At 49.7% G+C, this 17054-nt stretch overlaps 1 protein-coding gene across 2 annotated transcripts; it reads right to left on the reverse strand.

Moving 5' to 3' along the window:
- Positions 1-190: 190 nt before the first annotated feature.
- pcna (proliferating cell nuclear antigen) lies at positions 191-16390 on the reverse strand. 2 transcript variants are annotated; one of them, XM_072553948.1, is made up of 6 exons: positions 16058-16390; positions 13775-13872; positions 13054-13121; positions 11886-12080; positions 10887-11010; positions 191-433 (listed from the first exon to the last, which is right to left on the reverse strand). In XM_072553948.1, the coding sequence occupies exons 1-6, from the start codon at positions 16276-16278 to the stop codon at positions 390-392; spliced, it is 750 nt and encodes a 249-aa protein (XP_072410049.1). In that variant the 5' UTR covers positions 16279-16390; the 3' UTR covers positions 191-389. The 2 variants fall into 2 exon arrangements, with proteins under 2 accessions (XP_072410049.1, XP_072410048.1); XM_072553947.1 differs by lacking the exon at positions 191-433 and adding an exon at positions 8946-9293 and having other exon boundaries at positions 16058-16389.
- Positions 16391-17054: the final 664 nt, after the last annotated feature.

Consider the following 17054-nt stretch of genomic DNA (forward strand, 5'->3'; position numbering starts at 1 on the left):
GTGCAGTGCTCTGGGGCCAGGCGAGGATGATTTGGGCAGCTTTTTCAAAAGAGCCAGTCGGAGTAGAATGGGCAGAATGGCCTTGTTGTGTGCTGTGTCATCTAATGACAGGAATTATCATTGGACCTTCCCACTGAGGAACTGGGAACAGATTTACAGAGTGTCACTGAGACTTGCAGCATTACCCAGATGAGCTCTTGTCCTTTATTATGGATGGCAGGTGAGACAATAGGACTCATTGGGAACAGGACAGATGAGGGTCACTTCCAGTAAAAAAACAGGTTTGTAATCACAGCAGTCGAAGTCTGGTGACAAAGCAGGCTTTGTGTGAAACATGTCGGAAGTCCGGCCATTAAAGACGAAAGAATTAAATCCCATTTTGGTCGTTATCATCCATCTTCTGAGCTCTCCTCTGCTTCCAATCCAGTCTTGACTGTGAAAAAAAAAACAAAAGCCTGATTCATTCAAGTGATTTATTAAAGTCAACCAAACAAACTACTGATGCTGCAGATCAGAAACAAAACCAGAAGTTGCTGGAAAAGCTCAGCAGGTCTGCGCAGAGAAATCTGAGGACATGAAATGTGAACTTTCACTTCCCTTTCCAGATACTGCCAGACCTGCTGAGCTCTGTTTTTTTTTCTGATTATTTAAAGGCTTGTTAATGTCTTGGAACGGTCAAAGTACCTGCTGGATGGAGGTTTTAAAGTTCACATCCATAATTGGTTTGAAACAGCTGTGAAGAGTTCGAGTCTCAAAGCCATTGTTATCGGCAGCAGTTCAATATCACTTTGGAGGAGCAGGAAGCTTTCATAAACTTGATAAGCAGGGTTCAAAGTCAGGATGTTCCTGCATGAGTGAAAGGGAAGGCTGGGAAGATTGCTGAGCCCAACCGATGAATAAAGAGATTCTGGTCAAGAATGAAAAACAATCAACTGGAAGATAATCCAAGAGAGAAGACAGGAAAGATTTCTGGCTGTTACAGGCTGCTCCTTCTTTGAGGTATTTTGGGTGTGGGAGGTGATTTCCTTGAATTTCAGAAGCAGCAATGACTGTTTAATATGCTGTTGCAATTGTTTTGGAATTTCAGAGGAAAAAAGGAGTCAAAACAACATCACTTTGAAAAGGGAGAAAGACAGACAAAGGCTGTGAGCATATGGTCGGTAAAGGGGAGAGAGAGAGAGAGAAACCCACGTTGGTAACTGACACAGCAGTGAGTCTGCACAGTTACTGTCTTTGCTGTTTGAATTTATGTATCTCTGGACATCAGAGTGTGTCCTGGAAAACTTAACAAACAGCGAAATTCACAACTAATCTTGGAAGCATCTGTTTGGGAGAGGTCACAGCACAGAAACAGGTCCGTATATCGTTTTAATTATAGCCTTGCTGTAAATCTGCAACAGTGGATAGGGTGGGTTGTTTTTTGATTATATGTTTTTTTTAATGGGATCTGTCTCTTGATTAAATTTTAAAAACCATAAGTATTAAGTTTGCCTGGAGCAGGGTTTTGCAGAGCAATAAGACAGTGCGATTTTCTGGGTCTGTAGATTGAAAGGAGCAAAACGGCCTTTAAGAGAGTGATATGCTCTTCTTGTCGAATGTGGGAGTTTCAGGAGAGTTTACGTGTCACTGAGGATTATATCTGCATTAAATGTCATTGGTTGTGAATCCTGTTCGATCGAATAAATTGATTGGAGCATCGGTTCATAGAGTCATAGAGATGTACAGCACAGAAACAGACCCTTCAGTCCAACTGGTACATGCTGACCAGTTATCCTGACCTAATCTAGTCCCATTTGCAAGCATATCCCTCCAAACCCTTCCTATTCATGTACCCATCCAGATGCCTTTTAAATGTTGTCTTTGTACCAACCTCCACCACATCCTCTGGCAGCTCATTCCATACACGTACCACCCTCTGCGTGAAAAAGTTGCCCCTGAGGTCTCTTTTATATCTTTCCCCTCTCATCCTAAACCTATCCCCTCTGGTTCTGGACTCCCCCACCCCAGTGAAAAGACTTTGTCTATTTATCCCATCTGTGCCCCTCATGATTTTACAAACCTCGATAAAGTCACCCCTCAGTCTCCGACGCTCCAGGGAAAACAGCCCCAGCCTGTTCAGCCTCTCCCTGTAGCTCAAATCCTCCAACCCTGGCAACATCCTTGTAAATCTTTTCTGAACCCTTTTGAAGTTTCACAACATCTTTCCGATAGGAAGGAGACCAGAATTGCACACAATATTCTAACAGTGTCCTGTATAAACACAACATGACATCCCAACTCCTGTACTCAATACTCTGACCATTAAAGGAAAGCATACCAAATGCCTTCTTCACCATCCTATCTACCTGCAACTCCACTTTCAAGGAGCTATGAACCTGCACTCCAAGGTCTCTTTGTTCAGCAACACTCCCTAGGACCTGACCATTAAGTGTCTCAGTCCTGCTAAGATTTGCTTAAAAGGCATCTGATTGGGTATATGAATAGGAAGGGTTTGGAGGGATATGGGCCAAGTGCTGGCAAAAGGTACTAGATTGGGTTGGGATATCTGGCCAGCATGGATGAGTTGGACCGAAGGGTCTGTTTCCATGCTGTACATCTCTATGACTCGGAGTAAGGTTAAAGATCATCCAAAGAGATTTTATAAGTACATTAAACACAAGAGAGCAACCAAACAGAGAGTAGGGCCCCTGAAAGATCAAAGTGGTCATCTTTGTGTTGAACCATAGGAGTTTCGAATAATATTTAATTACTATTTTGAGTCACTTTTTATTGTGGAGCAAGAAGTGGAGGCTGGAGAACTCAGGGAAATAAATATTGGTGTTATGAAAAGTGTTCACATTACAGAACAGGAAATGCTGGAGGTCTTAGAAAATACAAAGGGGCTGAATCTCTTGGACCCCATCCAGTGTATCCCAGAGCTTTGTGGGAATTCAGAGAGGAAATTGTGGGGCCCTTCGAAGGAATATTTGTCTCATCGAAAACGATGGGTGAGGTGCCAGATGACTGGAGGATGGCGAATGATGTACCTTTATTTCAAAAGAGGGATGGAAGGAGAAAGCTCCAAACGAGAGACCTGTGAGGTTGACGTTGCTCGTGGGTGGGTTGTTGGGAAGTGATTCTGAACGATGGGATTTCTCTGCATTTGGAGAGACAAGGAATGATTTGAGATAGTCAGCGTGGTTTTGTGTGAGGGAAATAGTGTCTCACAAACTAAACCAAGTTTTTTTGAGGAAGGAAACCAAGAAGACTGATGAGGGCAGAGTGATTAATGACGTTTACCATGGACTTTAGTCAAGCCTTTGACAAGGTTCTGCATGGTAAGACTAACGAGTAAAGTTGGATCAGAAGGGATTCTGGGTGAGCTTGCCAACTGGATACAAAATTGGCTGAACTGCAGGAGATGGAGGGTCCTGGTGGAGGGTCGGGGAATGAGATAAGGAACAGAGCTCCCTGTGGAATCCTTCCAAGTGTGTCAAAGACACTGAGGAAGGAAGACGAGGGAAGACATCGTTTCGTTCCCAGTGTGGGTGATGTGTGAGACTTATTGCCTTTGGGAAAGGGACTCGGCTGTGGGTGTGCTGGTGGCCTGTTTCACTTTACCCTCTCAGCAGTCTGACTCAGAATGATATCGCGTGTTCTTTCTATGTGGCCGTGCTGTCATTCCCTGCTAATCTGCAGTGTCCTCCAGCAATTCAAGGCATTTACAGTCAGTGAGCTGATATATCAGCAGAAGCACCTCCTTAACCTTAAAGAAACAGGGCCTCCACCCCAGGCAGGTTGGAAAACAATTCTGAGCAATGCTCGGTGAACCGTAAACACTAACTCTGACTTCTCTCCACAGAAGCTGCCAGACCTGCTGAGTTTTTTCAACAATGTCTGGTTTTGTTTCAGATTTCTAGCATCCACAGTTTTTTCAGTTTTGTTTGGTATAGGAAGACTCTATTTCTCCTTTTATCTCAGTCTCTCTTTATCTGAAATGTGACAGGTTCTTGTTTATTTAAGATTAAGAAAGTGCTTCTGCTGATATCTAAGCAGCTCGCTGATTGTAAATGCCTTGAATTGCTTGAGGTCACTGTGTGGTAAGGCTCATACATCACCCACACTGGGAACGAAACAATGTCTTCCCTCGTCTTCCTGCCTCAGCCTCTTTGACACACTTGGAAGGATTCCACAGGGAGCCCTGTTCCTTCTGCAGTTCCGTGAGTGAACAGGACGCAGATTAGGAACCAGGGAGACAATCTGACTGAGTCACACAGTTCGGGGGGGGGTGGGCGGTAATTGCACTACCCTGCTCCCTTCCTCACTCACCCCATCGCATGCGCTGACAATTACTCACAGTCATCCTTGGGCACGGAGCAGTGAGGGTGGAGGTGGGGGGGGGAAGCGGTGAGGTGAGGGAAACGGGTTAGAAACAAAACCCCCCCCCATCCCCATTCTTTGGTAAGGGAGTGATCTTTGAACAAGGTGTGCCATAGGTGAAGCCACACACAGGTGATCAGCCAGCACTCAGAACTGAGTTACCTGGGGCAGGGGAAAGAAATGTGGATTCCCCTCATTGTTTGGTGAGTGGTTCCTGTGAAGTGGAAGGTGGGGGGATTGGGTGAGTAGGTCAGCCATAGTCATAGAGATGTACATCACGGAAACAGACCCTTCGGTCCAACCTGTCCATGCCGACCAGATATCCCGACCCAATCTAGTCCCACCTGCCAGCACCTGGCCCATATCCCTCCAAACCCTCCCTATTCATATACCCATCCAGATGCTCTTAAATGTTGCAATTGTCCCAGCCTCCACCACTTCCTCTGGCAGCTCATTCAATACACGTACCACCCTCTGTGTGACCTCTATATAAAGTCACCACTCACCACTCAGCCTCTGACGCTCCAGGGAAAACAGCCCCAGCCTGTTCAGCCTCTCCCTATACCTCAAATCCTCCAACCCTGCCAACATCCTTGTAAATCTTTTCCGCATTCTTTCACGTTTCACAACATCCTTCCGATAGGAAGGAGACCAGAATTGCACGCAATATTCCAACAGTGGCCTAACCAATGTCCTGTACAGCTGCAACATGACCTCCCAACTCCTGTACTCAATACTCTGACCGATAAAGGAAAGCATACCAAACGCCTTCTTCACTATCCTATCTACCTGCGACTCCATTTTCAAGGAGCTATGGACCTGCACTCCAAGGTCTCTTTGTTCAACAACACTCCCGAGGACCTTACCATGAAGTGTATGGAGAAGTGAAAGAGTGTGAAAGGAAATGAAGATTCCCCTTTCCCCACACTTGGGGTTGAGCCAGTGATATTTCCAGGAGGTGCCGAATGGGTGAATGAGGGGGTCACCCTGATTGTCCTGTCACCCGTGGTGTGGAACTGGGTCAGACTGAGAGACTCATGGGCTCCGGGACAAAGTAACTGGAGGGCCTGGGAAGTGGGACAGGACAGATCCATGCTGTTGCAAGCAAGTGGGAGAACAGGACAGTGCTCCAGGGCACTTCGTTGATGCATAAACATGCTGAGTCACTCTGTCTGTGCAGAACACACTGCACACAGTCACCTTGGCCCGTCGGGAAGTACTTACTGCCATCTGGTGGGTGCAGCAAGTAAGCTCAGGGAAGCTGGAACAAGCCATTCAGTCCCTCAACTCTGCTAGCCCACTCAACAAAGATCATGGAAGCTGCTCTACTACAACGTCACACCTTCCCCCTCACCCACCTCCCCAGGTATCACGAGTGAGAGGAACTGACACTGATAAAACAACCTGTGGCTCCCCAGGGGAAAGTATCCCACACCATCTCTGTTCCAAATGGTCTTTCCCTTTCGAGATCTGCGTTCTCCTGACCGACCCCATCATGAGCTCTTTGATCAACAAGATCTCCTCCAATACTCTGCCAAATTCCAAACCCTGTGGTGCTTTGCTCGGAGGTTCACTTCAGAATTCCGAATGGTCACTAACAGAACCATCTGATGCTGCCCTCACACTCTGGAGGAGGAAGAGGATTCCTTCAGGTGGTGCTCCAAGGGATTTCACTCCACTCTCAATTCCCAGCCTCTGGAGTCATCCCAGACTCCAAATGCTCAGCCAAAATCCCCTGTCCTGGGATCCTACCAAAGCCTGCTGAGTTTCTGCACCATCCTGCAGGTGACAATGAAACCTGAAACACGTCAGAGCCCTGGTGTGTGGGGATGGAGAATACCCACCTCATGGTGAATCACTGCAGGGACCTCTCCCCATTCTCAGGGAGTCTCCGCAGTCTGCTCCAAGCCTGACTGCATCCCCTCATTGCTGCGCCTGGGAATGGCCCAGTCTGTGACACTCGGTCATCCACAGCTCTTTGCACTGAGAGGCCGGCAGGACGACATAGCATCTTTCCCGGAGTTGAGGGTTCTTCAGCATCAGTGAAGGTTTCTCTCTCTCTGCACCCTTGGGATAAGCCTGTGGGGAGGGGTGGGAGTGGTGAGGGGAGACAGCACAGAGTACTGCATCCCAGGACGAACCTTGACAAAGACCGTCCTATTCCAGCCTCTCTCCACACACGGTCAGTGACTTGCCTGTTTCGATCCATCAGGGTCTCAGTCACTGGATCGGAAAAGTTTCGGCTGGGGTTCCTGCTCCTGATTGAGGGAGAAGGGGAGTCACAATCCAGGAAGTCTCGGAACGGCCAATTTCCTACCGTCTCACCCTGGGCAGAACAGACAGCCCTGAGGTGCTTCAAAGACCTGCCTTCCCAGGAAGCAGCAACAAGTTGGATGCTCCCAAATCCAACCTGCGGCCTTGGGAATGAGAGAGATCTTGTCAGGGTCACTCACTTGACTCGCCTGAACATCAGGGAATGGGGATGTGATTGGAAAAGCCCATTCCCTGGTGAAGGTAGGGAACTTGCTTGGAATGCAGAGACCCCCATCACTGTGGGTCTCCTGGATTTTGATCCAGCATGTGACAGAACAGAATCCAGACCGAAGGGTGACTGACAGGCACATTTCACCTGGACAGGGGTATGCATTTGGCCAAGGCTCCTCAAAGCAAGCACAAACTGTGCTCCAGGGAACACCCTTCGAAGATCGTTCAGGTATTTCTGGAGCAGCTTTGTGCCATTTGCTGCACCCCCTGGGTGTATGGAAACACAATGACAGAGCAACTGCAGGACGAGGGCCATTGTGGGAACCAGTCAGTCAAATCGCTACAGTCTCTGAGGACTTGGAGTTGGCCTCTCAGAGACAGGAGAGCGATAAGAGAGAGACACACACAGAGACAGACTGGCCATTTCTTCAGTACTGACAGGAACAGGGTCAACTTGGAATCTCTCACCAAGATACTCATGAAGGAGCAGTTGTGTGTTGAGCTGCCTGTACACTCTGTCGTGTGTAGTGGAATTACACAATGCTGTGATCACTTCAATATTGACAAGTGAGGGAGACACACAAGCAGAGAGAGAGACAGAGACACAGAGAGAAGATTGATGATGGTTTAACCGGAGGGTCAACACACCTCAGGCAAAGGGAAGGGTTGAGGCACAGAGTAACCACAGCCATTATGGTTGGTCAACTACATTGGTGTCATATACCAACCAACCGAGCGAAACAATCCCTCCTGCCCACAACCAGGAAGTAAACACATACACAAGATCTGATTTCAATCATTGTTAACAGTGAACATTTTGGGTGGAACAAGGTGATTATCCAAGTCCAGAAGATTCATTTCATTTGTCACAAGATGCAGATGTGAAAAAAACTTGGAATGGGTTTTCCTGGGCCAGAAATGGAAATCTGGGTGAACAACTGCTTACTGCTTTGGGAGAGAAATTCCACAAAGTGGACGGTGAAGCAGACTGCAATATCATGGTTTTTAGCTAATGTTAAGAAACATTAATCGAGGAATATATTTCAGCAGTTTCAAACACTAGTTGCCCCTTGTGCTGAATCAATGCTGCATTCAGTTTGTTTTCTTTACTATAAAAGTCTGTGCAATTCCTTTATGTTGCTTGTGGGGAATTAAAATATCTTTTTAAAACATATCAGTGTATATGGGGATTTTACTGGTCCAGATTATCCTCCAGACAATCAAACAGATTGCATGTCCAATTAACTTGGGAAGGAACGTCACTTGGAGGCAGAGCCAGAAAGAGGGATTTGCAGGTTGGACCAATAATCAGGGCCTGGTCACTCAGGGTAGTCCAGGCTCATTGGCCAAGTAATCTGGCAATCAGGATGATCAGAATCTTTGCACAAGGGACAACACTGAGAACAGCTCAGTGATTCCTAACAACAGGCAGGCTTCATCAGCAAAGCCCAAGCAATCTGCACTTGGCACGAACGAGGATCCCAGGCACAAGGGGTTTGGACGAGGGGCTGGGGTTGAAATTGTTTACCAATACAGACACATTTTACCCATGATTCATTGTCCATTTCTGCAGCACCGACAGGGACAGGGTCAACCTGGAATCTCTTGCCAAGGTACCCACAGAATCAAACCCAGGTCCCTGATGCTGTGAGGCAGCAATGCTAACCACTGAGCCACTGTGCCTCCCATATGTACAAATTAATTCATAGGACCAGGGGGTCACTGACAGGCAAGCACTGGCTGCCTCTCAATGATATTACTGTGGGACTGGAGTCAGGTGTCGGCCAGGCCAGGGAAGGATGGCAGTTTTCTTCCCCAAAGGGAACCAGGTACAGGTTTTCCAACAATGGATTAGTGGTCATCGGTCAACTCTGGATTCCAGATTTTGCTTGAATTGACAGTCCACCATCAAACCCAGGTCTCCAGGACATTAAGCTGGGTTTGTGGATTAAGGGCCCAGTGGTGACCCTGGTAGGCCATTGTTCCTCGGTTTTCTCAGGACAAGGCATGTCAGCTGAACCTGCACACGTTTACCATGCTCATGCTAACACTGGCTGAACTCTCAACGTGTGCTCTCCAAGGTGAGACACAGACCACCGGTATCACAAAAAAAACCATGGTTTATTGGCTGCCTTTCCCCTCCATCTTACAAAAAGCCCTTTCACGTCGCACAACATATTTACATAAAATATCTACAAAACAAACTTCGGGACGGACAGGGAGAGTGGAGCCTGGAAGAGTCTCGGGTTGTAACAGAGATGGAAGCTCCATCTGTAGCTTGGGAGTGATCTATGAGCAGTCTGTGTGTGTGTGTGTGTGCCGTGAGTCCACCTGTCCGACAGTCAGCCTGTACCACACACGCTGCAGCCTTTAAGAGGTTTCCTCATCTTCAATCTTGGGGGCCAGGTAATACTTGATATGACCCATATCAGCGATCTTGTACTCCACCACTGGCAAGGCAAAGAGAGAAAAATAACAAGGAACACACAGAATCAATCACCAGGTGGAAAGACCCAGAATAAGAGCTATAACTCCCCTCCCCCCACCTCCCCTCCCCATTCAGCATCCAGGAGGGAAGACATGCATTTCTGCGGTACCTTTCCCAGCTTCTGGAAGTGTGTGTGTGTCAGGAACAGTCATATTCCCCCAAAGTTCAGGGACATCAATCAGAAGGAGAAAACTCCCCACTGTTCCGGTTCAACAGGATCTTTCCGATCCTGCGGAGATAGGCAGAGCTGGTGTCCCTCACATCTCACTCAGAGGCAGCACCTGTGAGAGTGCTGATCCCTCTCCCCAGGCACACTGCAGGGCCTTGGGGGGTGGTGATGCTCGGCACAGGACTCCCACCTGATCATCTTCCACCAAGTGTGCAGCGCAGCTTGACACCACTGGGAGGCAGCCAAGCCCACTCCCCTCCAGCCCACTCCCCACCGTCATCCCAAACTCTTTGTCCGTCACAGACAATCATTCCAAAAAGGACGTGGCTGATCTTTGACTGACCCCCGGCAGGACTGGGACTGAGCACAGAGCTCTGAACGCTAAAACACACAGGGATCAGACTTAGACAGTTAACGGTAGGACCCTGGGGAGTGTTGGACAATAGAGGCAACTGGGGGGAGGGGGGGGGGGGGGTCAGGCCCATCATTCTTTCAAGTTTGTATCACATATAAAAAGGCATGTTGCCTGCTTGTCTTTGTTGCTCAGTTGGTGGAGTCCAGGAGTTGGGATGCCATGTTGAGTTTGGACAGCACATTGGTGAGACCAACGAATACTATGCCCAACTTTACCCAGATATAGAAAGGAGGTTATGAAACTGGAGAGGAAACAGACAAGATTTACCAAAATGTTGTGTTTAAGGTATAAGGAGAGGCTGGAACCTTGTCCACTGGACCAGAGGACGTTGAGAGGTGACCTAATAGAAGTTAATAAAATATTAAGGGGTATAGATAGGGTCAACGGGAGTTGTCTTTTTCCTCGGGTAGGTGTTTCAAGACTATGAGGGCATGTGTTTAAGGCAAAAGGAGAGATTTAAAAAAGACACGAGGGACAAAGTTTTCACACATGGGTGGTTCACATTTGGAATGAGGTCCCTGGGCAAGTGGTGGATGTGGGTATAATTATAATGTTTAAAGAAATATTTGGATAAATTCATGAACAGCACAGGTTTGGAGGGATGTGGACCAGGAGCAGGCAGGTGGGACCAGTTTAGGTTGGGATTATGGTCAGCACAGACTGGTTGGGCCAAAGGGTCTGTTTCGGTGCGGTATGACTCTATACACTGGGGACATGCAGACGGGTCCCTGGAGATCAGAGTGGGAGGCTAGACACAGGGAATTAACAGTACAACACAGCATTGAGGGGAGCACCCCACTGAGATAAACTCTCAACCATGGCTCTGGTAACCCATACTCCACTCCAGGGCAGGAGGCAGGTCAACCAGGACCTCCTTGGCCCAGAGGCAGGTCCATTGCCAGCACCCCAACGTACTTCAGCTGGGAACGAACAGAGGGGGTCAAAGCAAGGAGTAGAGTTTGGCGACTTACCGAGAGGGATATCCGCAGACATGCTGAGGGTCACTGTCGGTGACAGGGGGGTGGCCTTCGTGAAGAAATTCAGGTATTGTAGAGCAAACGTCAACTGCACAGGTTCGTTCATCTCAATGGTCACCTGCCGGACAGAGGACAACCTTTCAGATCACCCGTTAATGACAGAGACAGGAACACGGACAGAGCTGACCAAACCATACACTCACTGACCCAGCCAGGCAGCAGGCTAAGATACCCCAACACTATCAGCCCTGACACAGTGACATGTACAGCTCACCCTGTCTCCCCAATGTCTATGGAGGCTGTCAGCTAGCTCAGTTGGCAGGACGGCTGGGTTTCCAATGCAGGGTGACACCACCAGCGTGAGCTCAAATCCCACTCCTGCTGAGGTAACTATGGAAGACTCTCATTCTCCACCTCTTAACCCCCAACCCCTTAACTGAGGTACCCCTCAGGTTAAAGCAGCAGTATGTGGGTGGCACAGTGGCGAGCACTGCTGCCTCACAGTGTCAGGGTCCCCAGGTTTGATTCCCACCTCGGGCAACTGCCTGTGTGGAGTTTACACATTCTCCCCATGTCTGTATGGGTTTCTTCCGGATGCTCCGGTTTCCTCCCACACTCCAAAGATGTGCAGGTCAGGTGAACTGGCTGTGCTAAATTGCCCATCGTGATAGGTGCATTAGTCCGAGGGAAATTGGTCTGGGTGGGTTGCTCTTCGGAGGGTCGGTGTGGACTTGTTGGGCCGAAGGGCCTGTTTCCACACTGTCGGGAATCTAATCGAATTGACTTGGCCCTCTCAGACAGAGCAGTCCATGGTTAGTAGTGTTACTGGAGTGTGCAGGACCAAGCTTTGATTGCTGCTACCTGGGAATTACCTGACACCACCATCACAACCCAGCCAGTACGACTGTGTGAGGACGCCACGAGGTAGGCTCACACCTGTCCCAACAGGCCCTGCGGCAGCAAGCTGCACAGACACTGCACTGACTGACTTACTGCATCTTCCTCCTTGTCCACATTGCTGGTCTGAGACAGTTTGACGTTCCCGGTCCCCAGCTCTCCGCTTGCAGAGAATTTCACCCCATCCTTGGCACAGGAGATCACCACCGCGTCACCAATCTGACTCAAATCCCGACAGATCCTGGCAAATTCTCCAGATGGCATCTTCACCACACAGCTGTACTCTTGCTCCTGAATAGGCAGGCAGGACACAATGGTTAGGCCCAGAATTCCAAGGCTGACAAGTGAAGATTGAGATGAGCAGGGATGCCTTCTCTCGGAGGGCTTGGAGCGTCTCTGGAACTGCTTGCCCCAGAGAGCTGTGTGTGTGTGTATGTGTGTCTGTGGGGGGGTGGGGAAGATTGTCAGACTCAAGGCCGAGTCAGCCAGATAAGCCATCAGACAGGGAATCAAGGTTTGTGTGGAAAGGTCAGACAAGTGGACGTGCGGAATGTCAAATCAGACACGATCCTGCTTGAGGGGCCGAATGGTCTATTCCTGTTCCGATAATTACAGTGTTAGAAAAAGACAGAACATAGACCCAGCAATATTGCCAAAGGATTCCTTGAAATATCAAAGGACTAGCTATTGTCTCATCCGCCTGGTCCGAGATGTTATTGCACAGCTCTGTAACAAGCAGGACTTGAACCAGGGTCTCCTGTCTCAGAGATATGAATACTACCATGATGCCACACCCTGCGAGAGCAGGGATAATAAATTGGCGCGGGTGCAGAAGATATCTACTGGAACCTTATCGGGATCGGAGGGTTTGATTTTCAGGAGAGAATGGGACATTTTATCCCTGGAGTGTAGGAGACTGAGGAGTGACCTTCTGGAGGTTTATAAAACCGCAAGGGTCATAGCTAAGCTGAACAACCGAGGGCTTTCCCCCGAAGGTTGGGGAATTTACAACTAGAGGGCGTAACTTTAAGGTGAGAGGTTAAAGATTGAAAAGGGACCCGAGGGGCAACTTTCTCTCTCACACTGTGGTTCGAAGGGTCTGTTTCCGTGCTGTCACAATTTGAGAAGCCAAGTATCCTGGTGACTGCATTTTCCAGAGTCTGCCCAAAGCCACGCTAACTTTCAGCGTGAAACCACAAGCTGAGCAGGTGACAGATGGCCAACGCCATCTCTATCCTTCCTCAATGCCTTCAAACGTACTCACCGGGATTCCGAGCTGCTCCACATCCAAATCCATCAGCTTCATCTCGTAATCGGAGACTTTCTCCTGGTCTGTGAAGAGAGACACGCGGTCAGGGGAACACACCCACGTTCAGTGCACAGAACAGCCCACACTCAGCACAGCGACACGGTGTCGGAGGCCATGTCAATATTCCTCACGGCCTGCCACTGTCACATCGGAATGGCACCCACAGCGAGCCACTTACTTGACTTCCCTTTTGGGAAGTTTATAACCAGACAGGCTCTGAGTGATGAATACAGAGGGCTGATCCAATAGGCAAGAGAGAAACAACTGTAGCTAGGAGACAGGAGGTTTTCTAAGCTCCAGACGAGACCCTGAACAGAACTGGAAACAGAATCCGAGTGAGGAAGAAGAACTCTGTGTAAATAAAGACAGCGCGTGTTGGTGTGCTGCCTCAGAGTTACAGAGCAGCCTCAGTGGGGACCTGGTCATTGATGTTGGATGCACCTTGGAAGAACACTCATTGGGATGGCGGTGACTGAAGTCAGAGTGGGGAGCTCTTTCAAACAGCATGACACTCCCCACCTCCCAATCTACCTTGAGCAGCCAACTGGCCCATGGGTGCCGAGCAGTTATGGATAGGCAGCACAGGATATTTGATGCTGCTGAACCAACCAGTGCAGTCCCCATGTCGGGGACAGACTCGGAGGTGGAGGGGTTAGAGGGAGCACCCAATACTCACTCTGTGACTCAAAGACCAGAGCCAGTGTGTCTGCATTGTCCTCAGCTCTCAGGGTGATGATGTCGTCATTGCCTGCACATTTCAGAATCTTGGACATGCTGTAAGGGAAAGCAGACAAAAACAGAGATCGCTGTCACTCACCAGTCTGACCCAGTGTCAGCCAACCTATCAGTGAGACACATCAACAATTACAAGGAATGCAGGGAGACAGAGAAAGAATTGATTTCCACACAGGAATCACCTGCCTATTCCACCCTGACAAAAAGCCAACCCCTGGTATAGGACATGAATTGTGTGATCTGCTCTTGAATTTCACATCTCCAGCACCCAGCACTCAGAATACCGACACCCTGCTCACTCAGGGTGGTAGTGAAAGCTGGGACAAGGTTCCCCATGGGAGACTGGTGAGCAAGGTTTGATCTCACGGAATACAGGGAGAACTAGCCATCTGGATACAGAATTGGCTCAAAAGGTAGAAAGACAGAGGGTGGTGGAGGAGGTTTGTTTTTCAGACTGGAGGCTTGTGACCAGTGGAGTGCCACAAGGATCGGTGCTAAGTCCACTGCTTTTCATAATTTATATAAATGATTTGGATGCGAGCATAAGAGGTACAGTTAGTAAGTTTACAGATGACACCAAAATTGGAGGTGTCATGGACAGCAAAGAAGGATACCTCAGATTACAACAGGATCTGGACCAGATGGGCCAATGGGCTGAGAAGTGACAGATGGGAGTTTAATTCAGATAAATGGGAGGTGCTGCATTTTGGGAAAGCAAATCAGAGCAGGACTTATACACTTAATGGTAAGGTCCTGGGGAGTGATGCCGAACAAAGAGACCTTGGAGAGCAGGTTCACAGCTCCTTGAAAGTAGAGTCACAGGTAGATAGGATAGTGAAAGCAGTAAAAACAATGACTGCAGATGCTGGAAACCAGATTCTGGATTCGTGGTGCTGGAAGAGCACAGCAGTTCAGGCAGCATCCAAGGGAGCTTCGAAATCGACGTTTCGGGCAAAAGCCCTTCATTAGGAACGTGTTTGGTATGCTTTCCTTTATTGGTCAGAGTATTGAGTACAGGAGTTGGGAGGTTATGTTGCAGCTGTACAGGACATTGGTTAGGCTACTGTGGGAATACTGCATTCAGTTCTGGTCTCCCTGCTATAGCAAAGATGTTGTGAAACATGAAAGGGTTCAGAAAAGATCGACAAGAAGGTTGGCAGGATTGGAGGGTTTGAGCTACAGGGAGAGGCTGAACAAGCTGGGGCTGTTTTCCCTGGAGCGTCGGAGACTGGAGGGGTGACCTTATAGAGGTTGACAAAATCATGAGGGGCTTGGATGGAGTATATAGGCAAGGTCTTTGCCCTGGGCTGGGAGGTAGTGCAAAAGTGGTGGGCATAGGTTTAGGATGAGAGGGGAAAGATTAAAAAAAAAGGGTTATGTTTTCCACGCAGAATCTTTGGAAATGAGCAAACTCACCATTCAAAAAGGCATCAGGATGGGGTTTGGAGGGATAGGGGCCAAATGGGACTGGATGGATGGTCGGCACGGACTGTTTTGTGTGCTGTCCATGTCCATGGGTGCAAGCCCTGGGGGAGGTGATAGTTTGCAGGGAGTGAGACTGTATCACTCTGTGAGATTGATACAATGTATCCCCGTCTCTTCTCAATCAATCAACTGGATACAGTTTCCCGCCAAGCCGGCCTTTGGCGCGCCGCTGACGTCACCGGCCGGCAGCTGGCGCCTTTTTCGGTGCACAAACACATCCAAAAGGAGGAGCAGCAGGAGGGCAATGGGCCGAAGGGGGGGGGAGAAGAGAAAGAGGGTACAACCCACTTCAACTACCCCCCCTCCTCCTCCTCCAACAACAACAACAACAACAACAACCCGGCAAGCTGCAGTAGCGCCGCTCTCCTGCTCACAGTTAGCAGCCCGGGAGATTGGGGGGAGATTTGTGGTGGTGGTGGTGGGGGGTGGTGGTGGGGGGTGGTGGTGGGGGGTGGTGGTGGGGGGTGGTGGTGGGGGGTGGTGGTGGGGGGGGGGGTGGGTGGGTGGTGGGTGGGTGATGGGGGGTGGGTGGGTGGTGGGTGGGTGATGGGGGGTGGGTGGGTGGTGGGTGGGTGATGGGGGGTGGGTGGGTGGTGGGTGGGTGATGGGGGGTGGGTGGGTGATGGGGGGTGGGTGGGTGGGTGGGTGATGGGTGGGGGGGGTGGGTGATGGGGGGTGGTGGTAGGTTGGGGGGGGGGGGGGGGGGGGAGGGTAAACGTTCCTGCAGCCACTGACTGACCTGCTCAGGTTGACCCCCATGGCCAGGTTCCGGTCACAGCGGTAAGTGTCGAAGCCATCGCTGCGCAGGGTCAGCTGCACCAGGGAGACGTGCGAGCTGTCCATGGACTGCAGGCTGATGCCGGTCGAGCTGATATCCCAACACGCCTCGGTGATGAGGTCCTTGAGGGCCTCCAGCACCTTCTTCAGGATGCTGCCCTGCACCAGGCGAGCCTCGAACATCTTGGCAACAGGGGTGGACGGAGCTCCCACAGCAGCAGCAGCAACAGAGAGGAGCAGGCCAGGGAACTGCACAGCCCAACCACACTCACTCAGGCTGTGCAGGAAATGAGAAGGCCTGCACCTCTCTCACTTCCTCATATAACCTCATGCAAATCAACCATGCCATATATGGTAACGGCGCCAAACCCTGCCCTTCCCTTCCCAAGTCCCTCCTCTCCGTCATTTCACACACAAAAAAAGAAACAAAGCCCTTTTTTTTGCATCTTTCTATGTCAATTGCAATCTCCTCTTGGAGACATACCAGACATTGCAACATGGCACTGCTGGGGCACAGGCATTTGCAAATGCTGCTGCAGCCAGGGCCAGGGCCAGGGGAGAACAACATGGAGATCGTTGCATTTTGGGTTAATTCGGTGGATGCATGTTGCAGCAGCAAAGTCCACGTCACGCTCACGCCGAATAAATAATCCTGCTAACTCATTGCAATAAACACGTGTCTTTGCAAATTTTATTTTTCTCCGAAAGGAATTTTGCTCCAATTTGTAGAAGTCTCAGTTTGTTTCTCTGTGCAAACAGGGCTGGGAGGCGCTCTCAGCAGCGCCGCTCTATTGCCCCTACTGGCCGGAGGACCATTAAGGAGCCTGCAGCAGCGCCGCTCTGCTGCCCCTAGTGGCCGGAGGACCATTAAGGAGCCTGCTGCAGCGCCGCTCTGCTGCCCCTACTGGCCGGAGGACCATTAAGGAGCCTGCAGCAGCGCCGCTCTGCTGCCCCTAGTG

Source organism: Chiloscyllium punctatum, chromosome 35, assembly GCF_047496795.1.
Source record: "Chiloscyllium punctatum isolate Juve2018m chromosome 35, sChiPun1.3, whole genome shotgun sequence".
Classification (NCBI taxonomy): Eukaryota; Metazoa; Chordata; class Chondrichthyes; order Orectolobiformes; family Hemiscylliidae; genus Chiloscyllium; species Chiloscyllium punctatum.